At 39.2% G+C, this 26181-nt stretch overlaps 1 protein-coding gene across 2 annotated transcripts in view; it reads left to right on the top strand.

Annotated features, from left to right (window-relative positions):
* Positions 1–219: 219 nt before the first annotated feature.
* Positions 220–26181, top strand: part of LOC109981668 (leucine-rich repeat transmembrane neuronal protein 4) — a 122047-nt gene continuing 96085 nt past the window's right edge. The window contains exons 1-2 of one of the 2 annotated variants that reach the window (XR_010669006.1): positions 220–1024; positions 9182–10803. Coding sequence is in view for 1 of the 2 variants with exons in the window: in XM_065965569.1 (XP_065821641.1) it covers positions 1021–1024; positions 9182–10740 (1563 nt within the window). In the remaining variant the exon portion in view is untranslated. The remainder of the gene's footprint in view (positions 1025–9181; positions 10804–26181) is intronic. The other variant, XM_065965569.1, reaches the window with a different exon arrangement.

The following is a 26181-nucleotide window of genomic DNA, read 5'->3' as shown; positions in this document are numbered from 1 at the left end:
GCACATTACAGAGCTACCTAATCTTGATAACATTTCATTGAAAGAAACATGGTTTCCTTCAGACAAAAAGCTCACATTTAATATTTGCTTTCCGGATTAGACTTTAGTTACCAGATGAATCTGGGTTTCTTCCGTGACAACAGTGCTTATAAACGTAGCATCGTTACATTCAACTCACGATGCACCCCTTTGGACAGGCTCATGGGGTCGCAGTCTCACCAGAAGGGAGCATTCCGATTCTGCCTGACAAAGTTGCCTTGACAAGCAGACGTGATTAACAACAGCGTCATGCTGCATTTCCAACCGAGCAACAACGAGAATCAAAGGAACATTTGGACAAAAAAGGTGCATATTTGGATACCTGAAGACTGTGACGGCGTTTTCGCAGGGAGACTTGTGGATAAACCGACCGTTACTTTCCTGTGTGCGCCATGCGCGGATCACACTGAGCATCTTTGAGAAAGGAGATGCCGGGGTTTACTTGAGAGAGGAATCTTAAGGCTGCGTGAATCCTTTGGAAATTTACGTCCTTTTTCGTACGGTTTTGCACAACATCCGAACGTATATGTTAAGTTTGGCGACCGCAATTTCGCGGAATCTCCACGAGCGTGTAAGGCTGACATGACTTACTTGGACGTGGCTTCGTTTTTGTCTGCGCTTACTGCAGTACTCTTTTTGGCAGTAACTTGAAACAAAAAAACCGAGAACGATTCATTTGGAGCCAGGACATGGACAGGGAGTTCTGAACAGGATTTTTTTTACCCTTTAAATCTGGAGTTGGAAGTAAATGACATTCACCCCGGTTCAGCTGTATGGTTACAGATGCAGAACTAAACCGGATAGCACATCCAGGTCCGGGAGAGTAAAGGGCAGGTGCGCTTTGGAGTCGGCGGCTGCGCGGAGAGACCGGGCTAGTGGATTAGGACGGTACCTGTCTGTGGAACGCGCGTCATGCGGACTCGGATGTCGCGCACTAGAAGCCATTCAAACCTGTAGGCTGGAGCTGACAGATAAGCCGATATGGGTAAGTTCTGCATATATTACCTTCTCTTTTGAATACGGTTGTTTCAAATTATACTCCACTTGTCCTCCCCTCTAATAATAAACCCTAAAAAAGCCTGTTTTCTTCCGAGCAGAGCTTGAATTTAATCAGATTGTTGCATCAAAAATGGTCGTTATTTCGTATTCACCGTGGTGGCATATAATCAGTGTTTTATTGTCTTTTCTTAAGTGGCTCGGGAAGCTTGAGGAATGTGGCTGAAGCCTGTGCTGTAGCCTGTTAGACGCAGAGCTGCAACGTGCTTTTCCCCCCTCCATTTGCTGATAGCATGACTTATTAGACACGGGGGATTATATTTTTTGTATTGCACATCAGTTTTAAACATTTGCTTCAAAATCACGAGCAAAGCAAAAAGCATCTCTGGCTAATTGTGGACTATCTCTTTTTTTTTTTTTTTTCTCTCGACTAGTTAGACTGGCTGGCTCATTGTCATGGACTGAAATGCTAATCACGGTAGATGTTGGAAGCCAGTCAACTTTATAAAGCGTGGCTCTGCATAACCATTGATTGTTTCTTCATCTGTATATGCACGAAGCCGTTTGTCCAGTTTCAGCTCGGTGCAAACGCCTTCCCAAAAACTCTTGCGGTTGAAGACATCAGTCGTGCAGGTTTTGCTTATGGGTCTGATTCTCATTCAAGAAAGCCGTTTTATTCTGCACCTGCTATCAAGAGGGACTCTCCATATCGAGCATAACAACTGTGCGTCAATCCATCAATACCCTCTGTGTGTGGTGCTGGTGTGTGTGTGTAGTCAATACGCCTCTCCTTCAGTGTTGCATGATGATGTTTCTGTGTCTGCTTGCGTGCACGAGTTCTCATCTTATTCCCGGAATTGATAATTAACTAGTTTCCCTCGTTGTGCTTCCCTTACAAGTGTGCACTTCTACTCATCCAACTCCATTACCCCCCACTCTTCCCCTCTCTTGGTATTTCATATTTATCTGTTTCATTTCTTTCCAAAACAATTTGCTCGTTCTCCATCTTTTGCATTCTTCACGTCTAAAATGATTGTATTTCATATCCTAATCTCCTCAGCCATTCTTAACAGATATACAGATGGCCAAGTTCACTGGTGGTGTTGTGCCATTAATTGTGAGGCTGCATGATATATCGACCCACAGTGGGTTACTGCACCACATCAATATACGCTACAACGGCACACAAAGCCATACAGTACAGGCTGCAGGAGCTCAGACGCAATTTATGTGTACTGCAAAGCCACCATGTATGGTTAATCAAAGAAGCCTGGTTTATGGGCCTGCTTCCTAATTTGATTTCAGAGCATGGCAGCAAAGCCTGCATACTTGAGGTGCAGCTTTGAGTGTGTGTGCGTGTGTGTGTGTGTGTGTGTGTGTGTGTGTGTGTGTGTGTGTGTGTGAGAGAGAGAGAGACTCACACACACATTCAGGTGCTCACCCGTGATTGCATGCACGCCTGTGTCCAGGTGCACCAACCAGCCCCAAAATTGCAACTTTCCTCAACCATATAGCTTCATGCTGTTGCCCACAATTATTTGATGATTACATGGTGCTGTAGTCGCAGTTATCCACCAGTGTAGCTGACTGTGATGCTCTTCATTAGCAGCATGCAATGCACTTATGTTTCATGGACCATATCATTAGAGATCTGTTTTGTAGGATAATAATTGTAGGGTTAGGGTTAGTAAAAAAAATCTCAGCCATTGCAGATTTTTAAACAAAAAAAATAATTTAGTTATCACCTTTTTTGCGTCTTAAACTTTTTGCTCTCAGAATAAGCACGGCCAGTTGTTTTCATAATACAAATGAAATCAAACTTTTTACAAACTGAAAACATTGAGTGAAACTAATAATATTAACTCACTTACAACTTCACACAGCAGCTCTGTAGAGGTAACAGATGACCTTTGGCTGGCCCCATAGTATCTGATAAGCAGCACTGTCTAAATGTCAGCTGAAGCTGGGTTAGGGGAGGGGGATAACCAGGCTTTTTGAGGGCCATTTAATGACATTCATTGTTTACATTAGCTTCTTTTGAAGGAAACAAATCAATAACCTGAAATGCACATTCAATCCAACATTGTTTCCTCAAAATACCCTGTTAAGGTTTCTTGTCTGTGGATTCATCGAGCTATACAAGCAGAGCTCACACTGGAGGTATTTACCAGTAACGCCCGGTGTACTAACTGAATCTTATGTTCAGCACGGTTAGCTTGTCAAACTCAAAGAAAGTCTTGCATATTTTATTAATTTGGACGTAGGACGTTACAGGCCACACGTAAGCCTATTTATTCCTATCGTATTTCAGCCTGGTAAGTAAAGAGCTGATTTTGTGGGTGTCAGAGTGCTACTGTGGAAGAGCTGTATGCCTTTAAACCATTTAAGATACTCATATATATCCATTCATGGTAAACCCATTTAAGCTTTGCATTACAAATGCCTCAAAGTCTGACTTAAATTAAATTCTAACCCTAAGCCTCAAATCCTGTCTTATACATCCCTTTGGAGATGTTTGGATTATTTATATTTCATTTTGATCAAGATCTAGACAAGACATATCCCCCAAAACACAAAATATCATTTCCCTATGCTTTCAGAAGAACTGTTTTTTTTTCTTCTATTCTTAAGAGTTGTTGTGTATCTGAGGTATTATTGGATGACATGGTAGAAGAAACAATGCTCAACATTAAAGTGACATTTGAGGCCACATTTCCATTTGTATTGATACTGCTTACTGGGATAGCATTACTTACAACTTAGCAACAATGATAAACAGTCAAGCTGTCCAGGTTTTACTCTTTCCTTTATTGTCATATTTACCCTTTCTTCGAGCAATACAATTGCACCCTTAACAATTTTGCTTTCACAACTTTGGCAGATTTGTAAATATGTTGATATCTCACAGGAGCGATGATGAAATGTACTGTAATGAAGTCAGGGCCAGAGACTTACTTCTCTGCAGAACAGTAAAGAGTGAATGGTGTGATTGCTTATTCACTTACACTCCACCGGCATTGTACCCTTCCCACTGAGGGAAAACAGGGAATTAGATGGGGCTGAAACAAGACGGTCAATACATGTGTGTGTGTGTGCCTGTGTGCACACTTCCTCTGATTCTACCTAATCAGCGCAACAAATACAAGACGGGCACATCAGGACACAATGTTTTCCAACCACTGTTGAAATGGGTCTAACTTGGCAGGCCTTGCTATCATCTCAAAGATAATTGGAGACTAATAGGATGGCTGAGGCGGGTCTGGGGACGTCCTTCCCTGTGAGTTCGGATGCTGTCCAGCCTCTATGTGTAGTCAAGGCTGTGGCTGCTTGCAGTTTTGTCAATGACAAGCAGCAAATAGCAATGAGCCACTTGTGTGCACTCAAAGTGCACCAGTTAGCGAGTCCATTTGCCAAGTTATTAAGCTACATTTGGTTTTATTTTAGGTCAGCAGTAAAGTGCACTTACTCGCTCTATGTGTTAGGGTTGAGAGGCAGAAATAGCTATCTTCCCTGCTGAGGACAGCAAGGCTGTCTGCTATATAACTAAACATTACTGATATTCCTTTAGACAAACTTTAGCCATGTTGTATCCATGCACCTTAAATTTAGACAGAAAAGTGCAGTGTGACAAAAACATGAGAGCATCTATATATATTTCCATACCCAAACATGAAAAGAAAGCAATCAACTGTTCATCCTAAAAGTTAGAACTAAAGGAAAACAAGAAAGAAAGAAAGAAAGAAAGAAAGACCTTTGGGGAAAAATGGAAATCTTGAAGGGAAGTGAAGAGGCTGAGGAGATGGTTTTGACCACATGCATAAAAATAGACATCTCATTATAAAAACTTCCTGATGGCTGCAGGGTTCAAGGACATGCATAACTTGCATATTCTCAAGAGGATAGAGAATAAAATGAAAGGAATTGTTCATCTAAGTAGATACGGTGTAAGAACAGCAATGGCGACAGTTACATCAGGTAAGAAGTAATAGCGACACAAACCCCATGAGTGACACCTCAGAGGGTGACTTGTGCTCCTTTGTGAATAAGATTAGAGGAGAAAGTGAAGAAGGAGATGGCTTACAGAGGCATTAGCCCACCAAGCGCTCATTAAACCACATACAGTGTCAAGTAAGGGGAGAGAGGTGACTTGTGAGGCAGGCTCAATCTGAAAGAGATGGTGGAGTCACTTCTAATAAAGCAGGCCTATTATGCACATGGGAAATACAAGCAATAGGGGCCTGTGTCTAGATCCTCTTGGGAAACCAGTCAAAGACGAAATTTAGAAAAAAAAGAGTTGATGTTCAACAGCCCACACACCCTGTTTGTGAGTCAAACGTTTTGTCTATCAAAGTAATTCAAACACACATTCCACATGGGCATTGTTTTATATCAATATTCCGCTGCCATCTCTACCTTATTTGTAAGACTCTGAGGCACAGTGTCGTTGGCAAATTTGCACAACTCTAAAAAAACTGCATCCTGTGATCCCCGTCGTTTTCTTTGCAATATGTTATGTGGAAGAATCACAATCATTGGATCCAAGGTGAAGCAACATGATTGATGTATCTGCTGCTGTAATCAATAGCCAGCACATATTATCTGTGCAGTTGCATGGTTCCCCCATCTGTAAGGGATGATGAAAGATTCATCTGAAAACAAACAGCAAGTATATATCTCTCATTCTCACTCATAGACACACATAGATGAGCACAAAATACCCATATGGGATAAGCAGATGCTTGGCAAAGAGCAAAATGGCTATGTTAGATGGCATATGTTGTATGATGCCTCTCAGCCATTCTATGTCAGGAAATCATGTCACACAAATCCTGCAGTATTATTGAAAATACTAGAACATTAAAATCATCCTTATTGCCTAAATCCAATGGCAAGAATTGTTAAAGCCCCAAGATATCATGGTATAGTGGAAGTTCATCATCACTGTAACACATATAAATAACTTTGAACACATTCATTTAAGGGACTTGGTAATTTAAGCATGATGCCTGCCAACACATCATACACTTAGTACGCTAATTAAAAGATAGGCTGCTTATATCCTGACATATTTGTCTTATCTCCCTCTGATAATGGCAATAAAGCCCATTCTTAATTATATCGCCTTGAGAAACACACGTAAGTAGTGAATCCCCCATACCACCTCTTCAAGGGGAAATCAATGTATCTTAATGACAGATCATTAGTGGCTCTGTAAAGGGGAACGATTTTAATGGAAACAACTCTGTCTCACCTAAGAACAAGGAGTGATATAGGAAGCTACCGACCACTTTTCTTCTTTTCAAGATGGAATTTCAAAGGAAACATCTTCAGCCAATTTAGAAGAAATGTACATCACACTTTTACAGTATATATGTATGCAGTCATTCTCCAAAGACATGATGTGCCAGATTTGTCGTGTAGGTAGTTGATCTATGTAGAAGACATGAGTTATGTAATTCCATGGAGCTAATAGAGATATTCTTTTTCATTTGAAGATGTGGAATACAGAAGGAATGAGTCACGTCAAACCTGTCCTGCTTGGATTCGGTAAAAAATGAAATGGCTGAAGTCTAAATTGAAATGCCTCCGGGATCGTATACAAAACCATCCGCTCTTGAATGTTAATTTGCTCTGTACTGACTGCCTTTTATGACTTATCTGCCTCCGCCATTGGTGCAATGAAGGCTTGTGGGATGACTGAATACAAATACAGGGAGAGATATGATTGAGAACGTTGCAAGTTTCTTTGCTTCAGACCTGGTTGTCAGTGTGTATTCATTACAAACATGCAGCACAAATGACATCAATCCAAACAACTAAGACCATGTCATTTGGGATAATGAGTTTCAACAATAAAGACATTGCATTACATGTGTAACTTTTATTCAAGAAAGAATATGTTTTTAAATATTAAACTAATTATTGACCAAATACATGGTAATTTAGTCAACATAACTACAATTTATTTTCTTACCCTAGTCAGTTATTCATGTAAAACTATTTTTTTTTCAATTATAACTGTAGATATTAAGACCTGACAGATATGGTTTTTGGGGCCGATACCAATTTCGATATTGGGGAGTGAAAAAATCCAATACCGATATATCGGCCGATATCTTTCATAGATCTATGTTTGATCTGTGGAGATAGATAGATATACATATGTATTGCGTTGATCCCTCAGATGCTGTTATCAAACATGTGTAGAAAACATTCATAATGAAGACAAGACGGTCACGCGACTGCTGTGTGTACGGTTTTCTGTGCATGTACGTGCGTCACTGCTTGACACTCTGGAGAGAGATAATGGTTGTTGTAATCCAAATAGCGCTTTCTGCTGGTGAAAGAGAACTGCATAATAAAATGAAGCTTAAATAAAATGCTATTTCACTGGTGAATAAATCTAGTTATATCGGCGTATATCTGCAATAAAATTAGCCGATACCGATAGTCCCTGAATATGCTAATATCGGCCAATATTACCGAATGGCCAATTAATCTGTAAGGCTGTAGTAGTAAATATTCAACTTACTTTAGACACTGTTCACTATTTCAGTGAAAAAATGCATGTTTGCTTTTCATACTGTGTTCACACTTAAACTGTCTTAAAAGTCTTAATTTTTTGCAATACTCTTTAACACCTTGTCTGTGAGAAACATAATTTAATTCAGCTGTGTACTGCACCTGTATGATGAATAACTATAAAAGTTAAGATGAGTTAAAATTAATGAAAAGATAGATAGAGGACATTTCTGTCATTTATACAATCAACTTGCAAGTATTAAGCATTCTGAATTCAAAAGTCATTTTTATGGAACGTCAGTAATTGCTGTGATAAGATCATGTTGAGCAGCAAGTCATAAATATCACCTTCAAGTTTGGAACCAGACACAATGTTCTCCGATTAGATTACTGTCACTTTCACTTGGAACAAATTGGTGTCAGGAAAGCTGACAAATACATGCTGTCTGTTTTGCAAGTATTAAAGTTGATGTGAAAAATAAGTAATGCAGTTTTCAGAATCTGGTCTCTTTTAACCTCTTTATCCACCTCTCGTGGTTTCTTTCGAGCCATCTGGGGAAATGATTCACATATTCAACAGTCACATGCCATTTTATGAAACTTTTTCAAACTTGAGTGCATGGGCAAAAACTAAAACTGATTAAATATACTTCTGTTCAATAACAATTATGTAATTAGATGAATGAACTAACTAACCCACTAAATAATTATGGATAATCAAATAATTGTGTTGTTTCTATTAAAGCCAAGTATGAATATATACCTGAACACATCCCCTCACTAGAAACATTTACTTATGTTACTGTAATACTTTTGGAAGAACCAGTCCAAGTGAAAAACTGCTCAGTTGTATGACACCATACAACTGGATGTATAAATGTTTAAAGTCAAAAAAAGTGGTTTTATATCACCCTGAATACAAGCTAAAACCACTTTAGAGTTCTGTTTTTTGCGGTTGTAAATGTTGAACAAGTATCCAAAGAAAAGTGTACAAATGCAAAAGCTCTGCTACTTGCTGTTGTCTTGAGAGTACTTCTTAAGATGTTGAAAGCAATCTGCCAAGGTTGCTTGGCTACAGCATTTGTTGGGCTGTAAATCCAGCCTGGGTTGTGGACAGATACTGTCCATCATCTTCCCTTTGCTAAACAGAATGAATGGGGTACATATTGATGGACGTTAAAAATACTCTAATGAAGGAAAAAGTAAGAAACTATATGCAGTGTTTGACTGAAGGTCAAGTAAAAAAATAAAATAATAAATATATATATATATATATATATATATATTTTTTTTTTTAAGATTTATTTTTGGGCTTTTTGGGCCTTTATTGTAGGGATAGGATAGTGGATAGAGTCGGAAATCAGGGAAAGAAGTTATTTAAGGATACCTTTCCGATAGAAAAGGACAGCTGTCATTAAAAGTAACACATGAACACCAAGATTTCTTCAAGTGTTTGTGTCGTTGTGTCGCCGTATCGGCATGTCGGCTTGTCCCCACACCCCCAACGCTGTAAACGTAGGGGAAACACTGATATGTGATGTGTATATATTTAATGTTTTTAAAAAGCTCTTCTTAACTTTTCTTACTTTTCTGTTTTTTTCTCTCCCCTTCCTTTCACCTATAGGCTCTGCTCTGCGGCGTCGCTGGCTAGTGGTCCAACTCCTAATGCAGGTGTGGCTGGCAGCAAATCCATCATTGAGTGAGCGCCCATGCCCCAAGAGCTGTCGCTGTGATGGAAAAATTGTCTACTGCGAGTCAAGCGCCTTCCGCGATGTCCCCAAGAATCTCTCAGGAGGCTGTGAAGGCTTGTCTTTGCGGTACAACAGCCTCGCCAGTCTAAGAGCAGGCCAGTTTGTTGGTCTGAACCATCTCATCTGGCTCTACTTAGACCACAACTACATTGCCTCTGTGGATGGAATGGCCTTTCAAGGTGTCCGCAGGCTCAAAGAGTTGATCCTGAGTTCCAACAAGATCACCTCGCTTCACAACACCACATTCCACCCAGTCCCTAATTTACGAAATCTGGACCTGTCGTACAACAAACTGCAAGCTTTGCAACCAGGACAGTTCCAGGGACTACGGAAGCTTCTCAGCCTTCACATGCGCTCAAACTCATTAAAAACTGTCCCAATGCGTCTGTTCCAAGATTGTAGAAATCTTGAATTCCTGGATCTGGGTTACAATCGCTTGCGCAGTATCACTCGGAATGCATTTTCCGGCCTAGTCAAGCTCACTGAGCTGCATTTGGAGCATAACCAGTTCTCAAAGATCAATTTCTCTCACTTCCCTCGCCTGTACAATTTGCGAGCACTTTACCTGCAGTGGAATCGCATTCGTTCAATGAGCCAAGGTCTGACTTGGACCTGGGCCTCGATCCAGAAACTGGATCTGTCTGGGAATGATCTGACAGAAGTGGATGCTGTAGTTTACCAATGCTTACCAAACCTGCAGACCCTCAATCTCGACTCCAACAAGCTGACCAATGTCTCCCAAGAGGTGGTTGATGCCTGGATCTCTTTGACTACAATTAGCTTAGCTGGGAATGTATGGGACTGTGGCCCTGCCATCTGTCCCCTGGTGGGCTGGCTAAGAAACTTCAGAGGGGCAAAGGAAACCACAATGATCTGTGCCTCCCCCAAGAAAGCCCAGGGGGAGAAAGTTTTGGATGCTGTCGAGGCTTTTGGTGTGTGTCAATCAAATGCAGCAACAACACTCACTGTGAGTATTCCGCCAACCCCGCCCAGTGTCCCTCTGCAAACTGAACGTTACCCAGCCATTCTGTCTTTACCTACTGGGTCAGGGAAAAGGGGGGAGGGATCCATCAGGGGCCCCACCTCAGCCGTTACCCCTCCAGTGGCACTACCCCCAGAGCAAGACTTGGAGCCTGTGTCCTTCCATAAGATTGTAGCTGGAAGCGTTGCCCTTTTTCTATCAGTTGCGATGATCCTGTTGGTGATCTACGTGTCTTGGAAGCGCTACCCTAGCAGCGTCAAGCAGCTGCAGGAGCATTCGGCAGCAGCTCGCAAACGCCGCAAGAAAGCGAGAGAGACGGAGCGCACCCTGAGCTCCCCACTGCAGGAGTACTATGTGGACTACAAGCCCACCAATTCCGAGGCCATGGATGTGCTTGTCAATGGGACCGGACCCTGCACCTATACTATCTCAGGCTCCCGAGAATGCGAGGTATGACCCACACCACCGCCACTTCTCCTAAACAAAACTCTGTCCACAGCAAGAGGACCAGAGGTAATTATTTACACTGCTTTGATAGATGATAAGACTGCTCCTTGTTTACTTAGTGTTACACAGCAGGTTTGGTAAATACTGTGTACCCATGGATTAGTATTAAATCTAGAGTAGGTGGTGTCTGCATCGTTTTGTATTTAACAAGATCTCTCTTGTTTTCAGATGGGTGTTTGTACATTCGCTTAAAACCTAATCTCTGCTGAGATGCAAATGTTTGTTTTGCACAGAATGTACAGAAATACAGATAAATTAGTCTGATTACATTTTCCTGTTCTACGTAATCTTGAGCTTAAGCTTTGCTATTTATGATAAGACATTTGTGCTTGTTAAGGTACCCTTTGCTTTTTTTTTTTACTTGAATAACACTTGCTTTATGCTTTGTGTGTTTTCTCTACTGCTGTTCACTTTTTGATGAGCAGTATTGTGTGGGAAGAATAGCTGAATGGTGGAAAATCTCACTTATGGACACTGGATGTGAATGCTAATAGAGATTCTTGTCACTGAAGAGAGCTTCCTCTCAGATGATTGTTTCACCCTTTTTTTAAATATATCTGTGACTCAAAGTGTTTGTTAGAAAATACCTCATTTGTATGCTCCCCCAACAGCATTTCCTTCCTTCTTTTGCACACTGAGTTGAGGAAGCTCCTCATTGGTTTACTCACTAGTGTTAATTGTTCGTCACACATAAAGTGGAACGATGCTTTCACTGGCCATCCACACATTAACTTACACAGGAATAGGGAAAAATACACATTTTGCGAATCACACACTCACCCAGAAAAAGGTAGTGTTTGATCATCCTGAAAGGAGTGGCAATCCTTTGAAATGCTTCATAAACAGACAAGTGAATTTCTTCAAAACAGCATTTACAGGCCAAAGCAATGTGGGATAAACACTTTTCTCTTTAGCTGTTACACATGGCATGCTGTACTAGTCTTGGTTATACATTTACTCCACAGCTGGGTTTCTGCAAGTTTTTACAGAAGCTATGGCTCAGAAAAGCTTCAGCAGTTTTTATTTTCCTTCTTCCAATCACTGATTAGCTGGCCCTGTTTTATCAAAGAGGCTAAGGAAGGGATTAGTCCATCTGGATGATGAGGTAGCCCATCTTTGAAAAAAATGAAATCCAAAAGGCTTCAGACACATTTTGTACAAGCTCTCTTTGTATTTTCACATTACCAGCCCACTCAAACTGGGTCTAGTTCCTGGATCTTCACAGCATTTCTGTGGCATACATTTCTGGTAGGTTTTCTCTGGAGGAATGACTGTAAATGCAGAGGTTTAAACAGCGAGGTGGAGGAGTAGGAGGGCTCGATCTGCTAAAAAAAAAAAATTCTCCGTTTCTGTTACTGACCGTCTGGCTTTCCAGAAGGCAGTTCACCTGATGTAATGCTGGCAGGGTGCTCTCAGTGGTTCGATTGTAGAGGCACCACAAATCACAGCTGCCATTTTGTTGTTTTTTGCAAAGGGCTTGTGTTGTTCAGCCTACAGCGCCACATTATGTTAAATATGATTTTTTAAAGCGTAAAACCTTGAAAGTGATGCTGTATGGATGAAGTATAGAGGACGCTGCAGTCTCTAAATGTCAGTAGCTGTTTTACACTTTGTGTGTTGCCAGCATCTTCCATTTGAATGAGGTCACTTTCACATGACCTCACCTTGACACATTGTGTGGCTTCAAAACAACGTCCCATGCTGTTTTCAACCCAACATGTGAATTGCATGATATCAGCCCTGCAATTTGCACGGAATGCCGTGGCTGGATTTGATTGGCATACACGCAGTATTATCTCACAACTAAAAATATACCTTTTTGATGTCTTGACTTTTTCAATATGTCCCCAAATATAAAATTAAATAATTATAACCCGGTTAGGAAGTTTTTATTTGTACATTTTATTTAATTCAAACAAACAATAAAGTTAAGAAAAACAAACAAATCTCAAATTTTGAATTAAAAGGAGCAGAAAGAAGACTAATATCTGCCCCTCTTTCACAAAACATTAATTCAATCAAAGGAATTGTTTTAGGGGGTCTCAAAAGCTTGAGCAGGTGCTCGTGTTCTTGTATCTGCCCCCTATAATTTGAATAATTAGCCAGTTAATTTGCAAAGCACACAGCAGGAGACAGCTGCCCGCAAGAATTATATCATCATTAAAGGGCGGAGTGATATCATTGAAGATGTAGTTTTAAAATAGATTTACAATTGTTCAGAGTTAAGCTAATATACAATACATTAACAAAAGATGTTATATACATATTAGTTGAGCTTTGATCATATTTTTTAATGGGGCTGGTGGTCATTTTAGACAAGACTGTAACATTTTGTTTGGATTCAGTCTGATATAAGACACCCTGGATTATCTTGTACCCTCTAAATTAGGTTTTTCTTATCTTTGTCATTCACTTTTTGTCAAAGTGTAGGGTTAGGGTTTGTTCGTTAAAACATTTAAGGTGGTCATAGTTTATTTTTTTTATAATCCTAAAGTCCATATATACTGTATGATATGCAAACAACAACTGGCTGAGGACAGTGCTGTGTAGAAAGGGGATTCTGTCGTACTGCTTTCCAGTCATATTAGGAGGGATAAAATCGGTGACTGCCAGTCCCAATTTTCAGTCCTGATGTCCAATGGCAGATGGATGAGAATACCATGTATTATCATGGTTAAGGGAGGCCTTGAATGGCATTTTGTTAAGATCCGGTCCACACTCCTCTAATAGTGTAAGCTATCTGCCGTTTACCATTGGAATCATTGCATCCATCATTAGCCTTTTTATCTTGACTTGCTTGAACTTGGCAATTTAGTCGACTCTTTTATCCTGTGAGCCAAATCAAAGAGAAATTAAGCCATGCTAAGAGCGGCAGGGGCCAGATCAACATTACAGAGCCAGCAGAGTGTAACAACTCAGTGGAAAAAAAAAGTGATTCATAAACAAGCAAGCACATGAAGCGATTCTTTACAGAGAATCAACAGATATACATAAAGGAAAGAGTTTTTTTATGTCATGTTATTAGCTAGTCTGTTAAGCAGCATGTCATGTATTTGTCATGTGAGACGGAGTTCTGATGAAGTGCTGGAAATTTAATGTAACAAAAATAGACGGTTACTATGCATGTTGTTGTTGTTTTGTTTTTTTTTACAGTTAAGGCTTCCTCTCTTGGGATAGCGAGATTTTGAAGACAATGCCAATCTGTTGTTTATCTCCCTCCACTGGCTCCCAGTTTCTTCTCGCGTCAAATTTAAAAACATGCTGCTCGCTTAAAAAACAGCGACACTACACTCCCTCCCGCCCATACACTCCGTCAATCCAACCTTCACAACAAGGCCCTAGGTCTCTAACTACACTCTTCTCCTCTGTCGCCCCCCAGTGGTGGAGCAAACTACCAAATTCCATCCAATTCGCAATCCCAATTCACCTTTACACCTTTAAAGAAAGGCTTAATGAACACTCACGTAATGATATTTAGATCATCATCATTTAGATCAAAATGAGTATTAAAAAAAAAAGGGCTTTGCCTCTGCACACTGCCTGTCAGCACCTGTGTGTCCAGTCAGACTTAAAGCTGTTCACTTGCACTTACTGACGTAGTTTCCTACTCTCTAGATCCTTGCTTGTGTTGTACTTACTCTCTGATGATCGTCACTTTGGGCAAAAGCGTCTGATAAATGAATTGTAGAACTTTAGAATATACTGCATAAAAGTCATAACAACTATGTGAGCACATGAAGGTAAACTCAGTAATATGTACTTGTGTAATTCCTTTCACATATGGGGTTTTGTTTCAACAAGCCTCCTTTTTTTTCTCCACACTCTCCTCCATTTTGTTTCCTGAAATATCCTTTGTAAATGCACACTCTCCATTCTTATCGGTTCTGTCCCATCTTTAAACATTGTAGTGGGGAGACAGGAACTATCAGTCAGCGGTCCAGAAAGTCTTGAGTTCATCTCAGACTGTGCTCCGATCTTGTTTCTACATTTGGTTGGTCTTGCGTGGACATAAATCACCTGACAGCACGCAGCAGTACCTGCTGCTCTTTCCCCACCTCATAGCACTGCTGTTTCTCCTCAGGCTCAGGGCTGTTCATCTCTCCTGAGTGGGAATTACTTATTCCTCCAGTGTCACTCTTAACATTTCTTTCCTTCGAATTCTGTAACATCACTATAACTCACCCTGGACCTCTTCACATGATTGTCCTTTATCAGCCCCCAGAGCCACCTGCCATTGATGAGTTTTGCAGCCTTTTTAGTGGATTGCTTGAAGATTGTGCAATCCTCAATTTATTACATCACTTCAACCTTCCCACTGAGAGGACAGTTTCTGCCATTTCTTTTCTATTTTAGTTGTTGTTTTTTTTGTCCTTTATAGCTGTACCCCTTTAAAAGATTGTGGAAAAGTTAAGACCACTACCATCTTAACATGTATCAGAACATTACTTGACATGCTTTTTCTATTTTATAATAATTCATATTTTACCTTGTTCCTCCAATCACATTTCACTTTTTTAAATTCCTAGACATTTATTAACATTATCATCACTCATGGACCTTTTCTTCTTAAAATATTAACCCTTCCCAACCTTTTTTGGCTCGTGACCCCACTTGGCATCACAAAACACTGGTGGCCCCAGACATCCACAACACATACAGCTTTTTGCTCAAAAAAATCATTTGTTTTCAAAAATGTAACAGTTTTTCTCCACATTTAGGCTTTTCTTGTTTTTTTATTGTGGACAGAAGTAGAAAGGGCTTGGATGACATTTCTGCACAATGGGTGAGAGACAGACAGAGACACTGCACATTTTATTGTGTTGACATGGGCCCACTGTAGCCTCTGTTCAATACATTTCAATACACAATATATATTTTTATCAATCAATGAATACAAATTTCAGATGATCTGTTTTGAATTCCCTGCGACCCCACGTGTGGTTGGGACCCAAAGTTGGAAAAGCCTGCTTTAGCGTCTGAGGCCAATTGGAAAATTCAGGAATCCATTTTCTCAGATGATGGTTCGTGGCTCAAATCTTCTTCTTTTTTCATTAAGATGTTGCTGAAATGGCATTACTGCTCCGCCATTTACCCAGTTAAACTACAGTACTCCTAATTATCTGATTCCAATGTCACCTGATTGCTAATAACATTGTCAGTTGTTTTTCGATTGATTAGCTTGCAAAAATGCAGATTTTACAGTTTGTGTATTTTTCCATTTCTTTGCCAAAACAAACTCCTAACCTGCCTGCATAACTTTTATTTTTCTTCATAAGATGCACATCAACATAGTATTTAAAAATGAAGGCATAGTGGTTGCGTCTTCTCCCCAGAAGCAGCAAACTAACTCTCTGCATTTCTTCATTTTATTCCCCATTCTCTCATCTCAGATTCCTTCTCAATCCACCATCCTTTCCTGTGAATAAAGGGCTGAAACCCCACTAAATTATCTTTAAAGAAAACATTGACCTTACCGCTATTCATGGGATCATTTCTACAATACTGCTATCATAGTCTTCCTAGCCGTGTCACTGTTGTTTTAATGAGATCTAATGGGATATGGATATTTATGATTAGGACGATTAGACATTTGGATCTTAAATGACGTGAGAAGCAAGCTGAGCTTATAGGTTAGCAGCAGGTTGGCTCACAGTGCGTGACGCCCCTGCTGATTTAAGACAAGGAACTGCTATATTTTGGTTTTTACCTGTTCCAATTACTGTTTCTGTTCATTTTAGGAAAGGGGTGAGATGTCTGAAGATAAGTTACATTCCTGGCCATACACGTTGTGAATGATGAAAACCATAGGGTAATTCTCAGACTCTGTTTGATGGCAAAGTTTCCAGCCTGCAATTATTCAGCTCCTGCATTGCTTTGTGTACAATGATGCAGCTAAAAACATCAGTAAATAAAAAAAATATTACTATTAGTCTTTAAGAAACCCTCACTCATCTTTCTCTCGAAAAACAGAAGCTTTCTTATTCTAACTGAAAACTTATTGCAATGGCACAAAAAAGTCACAAGAACAGAAAAACATAAATATAAGAACTTGAACAGGAATAACGGTGATGTCTTTGTGGTTCAGGGCCCTTGACATCAACCTCCAAAAAAATCATAATACTACCAAAAAAAGGACAGATATCAGAAATCAAAACACGGTTTCATTATTGGAGGAACCACACTTCAACTTACAATGAGATACAACTACTTAGGCATAATCATCAGTGGATCTGGGAGGTTTGGCAAAGCAATAACATCCTGTACAGAAAAGACATGCAAAGTCTACTATGGTATAAGGAAAGCTTTAAATAAACTAAATCCCCTCATTTAGATAACATTATTCAACCTATCCATATGGATTGGATATAGTAATTAATCACATTTTTAATTGCATATTTGAAATGTCATAATTTAGCTTTTGAAAAATAAAAAATAAAAGTTTAGGCTTTTATTTTGAAAAGGTTTGTACCGTATTAAGAGAGTACTTTACTTGCTGGTTGAATTCAAAACTGCTTTTATTTTGAAATAAAGTAAGGACCTTCAGGTAGCTTAAATGTGACAGCATTAACTTAACCACATACAAATGAATGATTTTATCATTAGCGGCATATTAGCCTTTATAATAATCACGTCCCAAATGTCTGACTTCATTCCAATAAAAAAAACACTTTTAGTGTAGTCAATCTGCGCTTTCTCACTCAGCATTTGAGCATCTTTCCAGTTGTACGGAGGCCTTTGTACAATGGCCATGTTTTCACACCATCTTGATGGAGTCAGATGAAGCTAAAGCTGGCTGTCAGCTGCTCTTTGATAAATTGGTGCCAATTTAGTCCAGAAACAACACTTTTTTTTAATGTATTTTGTATTTAGAAGGGACATGTTGCAAACACAGGTGTCCCGTAAAACAAAAACACAGAGAGAAACTGTGAGTTTTAGCTTACATGCACTCATTATTTTAGTTTATTTGCCGGGGTTCATATCATTATTGCTATATAAAAACCCCTGAAGAATCTTGCATTTCCTTTTTTTGCATCCCCTTCCTTCCTTCTAAATTCCAAGATCATGGTGTCATGTTTGGTAATTGCTCCGAAAAAAGTCAACACAAACACTGGGAGGCTAGCCAGGGGCAAGTAAGCTATCTGTAATTCAGTGGGGAGGCTGGACTTCTTGATGCTTGTGTCTTCAGTCGACAATTAGCCATGTGGGAGTCTTCAAACATGCACTGCGCGTGAGAGAACATCTCTCTCATCCGCTAATCCTGTCTGTTTCACACTCTGGTTCCATGCCGCTGCTTTCTGCACCGCCGTTTGATCCATGCTTAATGAGGGTGTTAGATCACCAATATAGCAATTACATTACCTGGAAAAGAGGGAAGACGCTTTTCTTTTCCCCCATGGTTCTCTCAATGCAACCCAAGTGCATCATTAATGCTAAGCTTCTTGATGCACTGCCTGTTGTCTGTTCTACTCATTGGTGATACTCATCTTAAATCTTTTTCAATTCAAAGCTGATGTACTTACTTTGTACCTACCTGCTCAGCAATTATTGTTATTTTCCCCCTGCTGGTCTTTTCACTTACAAAGCAATTTTTCAAAGCTCTGCATGATTTGTTTTGCACTGGTCTCTTGCCCTTTATATCACCTCGTACTTGCTTCACTACCAACAGCTATAAGTTTTATTCTGCCCCCCCTTATGGATGAAATACTAAAATGTCATATCGCTAGTGCCTATGAGGAAAATATCCCCAGCTTTTAGAAATTGTTGTAATGAAAGGAGCCCAGATAACTGACACAGAACAACTGCTTAAGGTATAATATCTGCAGAGCTGCATTGTAATCGGCCCCTAGTGATCTGTGTTCAGCTGTATATTCCTACTTTTAAAACAGCATTTATTACATTAGCAATCAAAACAATGTCCCTAAACTAGCATTCATCCTGCAAAAAACATTGATATTGGCATATAATATAAAAATCTTCCTGTTAGAGAAAATGTGCAGCATCCACCTATAGTTCCATCATAATTTGCTAATTTCTGTGAAATGTGAGTCCCAAAATACATGCCAATAGCATAAGCCCAGTTTCCACCAAACTGTCCGGTTTGAATCAGAACTGTTTGGTTCATTTCGGTACGGTAAACCCTGAACTTGGAGCTTAGTTTTCCACAGCCAACCTTTATTTGCTAAGTGGACTCTAAGCCAGGAGATAGCCGGGTCAGCTACGGAATAGTGTGACATAGCAACCCAACCCTTGGCTGCCCAACTGAAGGGTACCAAAAATGTAGGATGGTAAAGATTTGGTACCATTACCTACTTTTGACTGTGGAAACGCCAATAAATTGGAACCATACCGAACCAAACTGAGCCAGATAGCTTGGTGGAAACAGGGCTATACATTTAAAAAAGTTAAACATATTTCAGTGCATGAAGAATTGTCCAACCTTTTGTGTGAGTGAATTCCCTTTGAAGATTTTGTTTAATAGGTGTCATTTTTTATCCAAAAAGGACGGAATAAGGAATAATAATTTCATATCACTTTTTTAGGGAAAAAAAAACATTAACTTGATTAAGTAAGTCACAAGACAAAATGTAAGAGTACTTGTAAACCAGTAAGGAAGATAGGCCTGAATCTGAATGTTTTACGGAGAACCTTCAAAAACCACATCCATTCACGCCTAGATGGCTATTAAAATAATAAGAAAAAGTTGACAAATCAACCTACTGATAGGCGGATTTCATCTCTTCTTTTTAATCTTTGCAATGCTCACTGTTAAATAAAGCGCTTCCGCTCAAGTTGTGATTCAAAAATGATGTGCCGTTTAATGAATTGACAATGAGTGTAGTATAATTAGCCTGTCATCCTTGCGTAACGCCGCTGTCAGAGGGAAACATTTCTGCCTTGCAAAATCAATTTTATATTTCTATTTAATAGGTTTCATGGGGCCTGGTGTCAAGAAACTAACTTACTGCATCTTTCAAGGAAACTAAAGTCTCATTTCATTACATCTAGGAAGAGTTGGGTATCCGTTTCTATGGCTCATCCTAATTAACCAACTGCTGTAATCAAGAGGAGAGCTCTGCGAAAAACAGAGGGGAGAAGCTTAAGTCTGAGTCAGTTCTCTGTGGGTGGACGGAGTGTTAACCGTCAGAAATACCACAGATCTTTGTCTCCATAGGATTCCCGTTATTCATTCTGTTCCTCACTAAAGAACAAAGTACATGAACTTTCCACTGACATTTATGTCTCCTGCAATAGTGCTTCCAAATCTTTCTATTAAATCCGTCTGTATCTCAAAGGAAAGAAGCAAGAAGGGGTGTCAAAAATCATCTTTATTTTGTTTTGCACAATACCATTTTTTTTTTAAACACCCTTTCCAAGAAAACATGCCTGTGCCTCTCTTGCAGGACTCACTGCTGCATTTTATCCTTGGTACAACCCCCAGGTGTTTTCACTTAACTGATTGCACCTCTTGTCAGCAGTGTGTGGGCGTGTGCACACCGTGAATGATTGACAGCTCCCTGGGTCTCCTGTTAGACTCCTTGTACCTGCTAAGTTGAGAAAATGGACATGGATCTATTAATAGTCTTTCTTGTACACTGTAAACCCGAACAAGTTGAAAGAACTCAAAATGTTTGTCGTAACTGATTACCTCAAAGTTCTTGAGTAGTAGAAATAAAAATTTTGAGTAGAACTGAAATAAAAAGATGTAATTTCAGTTCACTCAATTGTTTTCTTATTTTCTTTTTTTAATTTTTCCCAACTCAAATGTATTACTTATAAAAAATATATTTTTAAGTTATGCATACTCGTTTTAATTGATTTAATGATACTCATTCAAATTAAATCCAACCAACTCTTCTACTCAATAAATTTATTTGTGCTCAACCCAAAGCCTGGGAGAAATCTAATCAAAAAATTTAATTGTGCTTAACTTATACACCGAAGGAAAAAGATAAACAAAATAACTTCTCATCAGCTCAAAATGTAAAAGAAAACCCTCATTTCAGTAACAATTGTTAAAAAATACTAATATAACTCACTTTGTTCAGTTCACCTTTTTTATTTAAGTTTAAAACAGTCTATAAAACTTGGAACAACTGGAATGGTTTTGTAGATCCAGTCATGTGTCTGTATTTTAATGGAAACATTGACAGTATTTATTTTACACAGGATTTAAAGAACCTTAAACTGTGCTACAAGGTGCAAATTAAGGACATTATTAGAAATAACCAATAAATTTAAACAAAATATGAGAAAATAACTTTTGTGGAATCAAAAGCAAATAAAGATCCAATGATTTAACATAATGAATCACACACATCATGTGCTGAGGTAGATAAGGAACCTTATAAAATGATTACCTTCAGATAAAAACCAACATTATGAAAATGTCCATCATCCAACCTGGGGAGACCCGTCACATCAAGGTCTGCTTCAATCACATCAGAAATGCTGTCAGGGTTGAACTGGATGGTACCAGTGACCACATAGACCACATAGAGGAGAGCTACAGGGGTGTCTTCAAAGTTTGGCTCATCGTCCCACTGCAAAAATAAAAGGAAAAAAAGATGGAGATAATCCCAGTAACAAGATTACAAGTCCTGCACAGTAGGCTCTTGCTCCTCACACAATTAAAAGCATCAGTAAATATGTTTCTGTCTTGACACAACACTAGCATGTAAATATGCATGTTGGCAGTTACTGGCGGTCACACTTTTTTCTCTGTCTATACTGTCTCTATAATACCTGCTGAATGTGAGCCACTGTAAGGGTGAAAGGACAAAATTCAAAGTCCTAATTCTGTTTTAAAATGCGACCTAAAGTTCATTATTATTACGAGGCCTCTACAACTCAGACTTAGCCAAATCACATCAAAGATAATCATGCTTCCTCTTCCTGCCACAAAAAAAGAAAATCAACTAATTCTTGTTTTTTCACCCCTGACTGCTGAAGCACCATTTTAGCTTCAGCCTAACTACAGGAAGATTTTCTTATGTTCAACAAGGATTGAAAATGTCTTACAGTTGGACCTGGCCTAATACAGTATGCCTCATGGAGTGGAAGAACAATAACAGTCCTTATACTCTTTCACTGTAATTAATGTGAGCATTATAATTAGAATATAGAAAAATCTAAACCCATCTCTTCTTCTATTAAAGTCTGTAAAATACAAAAACAGTTTACATTAGTCATTGATATTGACATTTTCATAATTGCACAATTGCACTGAGTACATACCCTGCATGTCTTGAAGATCCCCTTGCCGGTACAATGGGAGTGTATGAAGAGCCAGAGTGCTTCTTGTGTACATCATGCTGTTCCTAGGCCAAAAAAGGAAAATTAAATTCTCATTATGAATAAATAGTCATTATTAACCTTAGCTGCAGGTTAAAATGATTATTCTTATGTATGTCATTTACCTACAGCCTATAAATCCTCCTGCAGCGCCTGTCTCTCATGTCGCTGAGGCCTTCTGCCTGTATGCTGTTGCAGTGTGTGTCGGTCCAGCTGGCTGTAGAATGTGTTGTGAAGGTTCATATTTGTGATGCAATGGAACTCAGCAAACAACTGCAGACCTACAGAAACATAAAAGCATATTGAGGAACAGTTTTTAACTGTAACACTGAAAATAAATGATTTGTAGTTTTACTTAATATTCAGTTTGATCCAAGGGAAATAGATTCAATTAGCAATATGACATAATTTAGATTATTCCAGTTCATCATAATCAAATGCTTATGTTTATTTTAATTTAACAACAAATCATACTCACCAATACAAAGGTTGATATCTGGTGAGTCAGGTGACTGGGGGAGGGGGGGGGGTGATGAAATGCCTTCAGCAGCTCTCCCTTAATGGGCACAAATTATATGAAAACAAGCTGAGATTAGTTAAAATAATGGCCCTGTGAAAAACTGCTTGCACTATATACTTGAAACTATTTTCTAATGTTCTGTTGAACAAAGACATGTATGTTTGTAAGGCAGTTCATCACACCACAAACTACAGTTTCAACAAACAGCCCTCACCAATATGAAACTTTTTGTCACCACAGTAGAACATGTCCCTCATGTTATAATGCAGTAGACCATTAAAGATTATCACTGTACTGCTGGGGCAGACAGAAGGCTGTGGGTTCACAGGTAATAATATAAAAAGTTTAGAAATGGCTTACTTCTTACCTGATGTCTTTAAAGCTTGAAGTTCAATGCTCTTCCTCCTCTTCAACCTGATGGGAAAGATCAGTCACATACGATATAAATACAAACCAGGATCACTCATTAAACAAACATATTTTAGTGAGTCACACAACTCTCTATTTAACGGTTAATTCAATATTTAAAAATCATTTATGTTGCGTTCCGTTCTTCTTTGTCCTGCAGTCTGACAAATAATTACGACGAAGAACATGATATTTGATCTCAAACACGTCAGCGCAGCAGCTTACCTGCCTCCACAGTAGGGTCAAAGTTCATCTAAATAACGTTGCTGCAGTTTCAACAACAGTTAGCTCAAGGTATTAGCATGCTAACATTATAGCTTCTGTTAACGTTATACACCAGTAAACAGACACGAGAAGTTTGAGAAACTTTTTTACTCACCACAGCAGATGACTTAGAACAAGGAACAGCCCAAGACTTGAAATAATGCCAGTCAGTTGAATGGTAGTGGCTTCAGTCACTGGCACACTGTCATGTTGATGTTACCCTAACTTTCAAACTTGTGGCGCTTCTAGCGTGGCCGTTGTGAGTTTTTCAAAAGCGTGAGTGAACGTAGCGACGTCGATGACGTCATAGGCTGCATCCCTCTGTTAACTCAAATGATATGATTTAGACATGGATATTAACTCTAACACATTGATCCATATTAAATTAAAACACATCACTCGTTCAGAGAACTCAATAGTTTATTGTTTTGTTAACTAATTAGCTGCTTTTAAGTTCTGTACCCTTAATGGCTTTGAGTTAGTAATACTGTTCGGGTTTACAGTGTAGCTTGTAAATAGATGTGTGAATGTGTGCTGCAGTTTGCTTTGTGGTAGTGTGTATACAATACAAAAGAAGGTTGCAGCTTATTGTTCTCTATTAGAACAACAACACAATAATGTATTGATTGACTGACAGACAAAGACAAAAAATTCAATGTTAGACTTACCTTAAACAAAGGTGAGTAAATGATTTGGCTGAATGGCTTAATTTGACTAAAATGGAGGATTTCTTTAGCTAATGAAGATGTCAATTTCTTTGTTAGCCTTTAAAAATAAGCCCGAGATTTAACTGAATTGATGGTGGACGCATTAAACTGCGGTATTAAGTCGAAGGGAAAGCTTCCACCTTTCTCTGAGCTCAGGAGATGTTTGTGCTTTGATTGGTACTGACAGCATTTTAAGTCCTCCTGTTCAGCAGATTCAAGATTGACTGGCACTCCGGGTTGAAGTTGACTAAGACAGGTAGGCTAGTGAACCTGGCAGGAGAAGCACGTCGAACAGGATGGAGAGTCGGACAGGCGGACAGGAGAAGCAGTTAGAAAGCCAGAGAAATCAGGCAGTCGTCCAGGCTCAACAGCGAGATTGGCAGGCGTCCGTCCACAAAGACACACAGGCATTTGTCCACAGACAGCTGTCCATCCTCTGATGGGCGATGGCTCAAAGCTTTTTTGAAGTAAGATAATAAGTCTGAGGCAAGGCCTGGAAAAGATTGGCATGTTTTCCTCAGTGGTCAGATTAAAGCCGCTATGAACCAGGGATTTTGTATGTGTCTGTGTGGATATGGATGTGTGCCTTTGAGTGCGTGTCTTTTAAGAATTACAGGGCACTTTCGACGAACTGGTTTGTAGGGTTATGGATGTTTGATTGAGAAAATTACAGCTGAGATTAAAAAGACTTCAGTGTGTAAATAACACAAGCACACAATCCATGTAACAGATTGAGTTTAACACATTGTTCTTTTTCAGTTGAAATGATATTAGTAAAACTGTCACTGGCAGTTTTCAGTTTTGAAACGGCTGTGGGTCGTCTCTCAACCGGGGGCTCGATTCCCAGCTCCTGCAGCAACATGTCCAATATGTACTTGGGCAAGACACTCAATCCCAAATTGCTCCTGCTGCTTCTTCAGTGACATATGAATGTGTATGAATGGGATTAGTTACCTCTGATGGACACATGACATAGCAACCTTTCTATCAGGGTGTGAATGTGGAGGTGTGACATGTGGTGTAAATGTGCGTTGAGTAGTATGAAGACTAGAAAAGCTGTATACAAGCTCAAGTCCATTTACCATTTAAAGTTTAATTTAATTAATACAGTGAAGAAACTAATATATCAGATGAATATATTTGGGATTTTAGCAGTTGGTTATATAATGACACATCACAGATTACCAGGCTATACTATTTGTAATTTGAAAACACAATTTTAAACTCCTTGCACAGATTTAATATACTAATTAATTTACAATAAGGTTTCAAACCAGTTTTTCATTTGCTTGGCCTGATCATAATAATGTGACACTAAGACACACTCAACAGGATTCCAAAGCAAGACTCCACATGGTAGATTACCAAAGGCAGGTTCATTCAGTCGGGTTCAATACACCCGCAGTCCAAAGAAAACATGAGCAAACAAATACAAAGGAGCAGGCAAACCGGAGGGTAAAAAAGGCAGGCAAAAGTCACACACAAAGAACTCTCTGGGACGAGGTTATACAGACGAAACCACAACGAACTGGAAACATGAGGGAGGACACACGGGGATTAAATACACAGACAATCAGGGGTCAACAAGACGCAGGTGAGTTCAATCAGGGCGGGGCTGACACGCAAGGCAGGAGACATGAGGGGCAAGAGACAAGGGTACTGTCAGTAACAAAATAAAACGGAATGAGAATTATAAAAGAAAATGTACTAAAAAAAAAAAAATACTTAACATCTGGACAGAGTGTCACATAGACTGTATGAGAAAAGAAATGGATGACATGATGTGAAGCCAAAGCATCTTGCTCATCTTGATGTTATTAGGTTGGACTACGGTCAAACAAAACAAAAATCTAAATACTTGTCAATACGTTTTTTTCAGTTGCACAGTCTATCATTAAAATAACTTCCTACGATGTTGATTAAAGTGAAAGTGTTAATTTTGCTCAAATTTCAAATTTATATAAATTATTTGATGCTAAAAAAAGGGGGTTATAAAGTCGTGAGTGACAGGTCTGTTGAGTAATATGGCTCGCCTGAAATAAAGAGGAGATGTAATTAACTTGAAAACTACCATCATCCAACATTCTGTAGTGTGAAGTGTCTTCATTTCTACAAATGTAGCAGTTCTACTGTAGACTACGCTGAACTTAAACACACAGTATGTAAACTCTGCCATTAAGGGGCTCTCAATAA

This window comes from Labrus bergylta, chromosome 17, assembly GCF_963930695.1.
Source record: "Labrus bergylta chromosome 17, fLabBer1.1, whole genome shotgun sequence".
NCBI lineage: Eukaryota > Metazoa > Chordata > Actinopteri > Labriformes > Labridae > Labrus > Labrus bergylta.
This window is presented reverse-complemented; position numbering and strand designations above follow the sequence as displayed.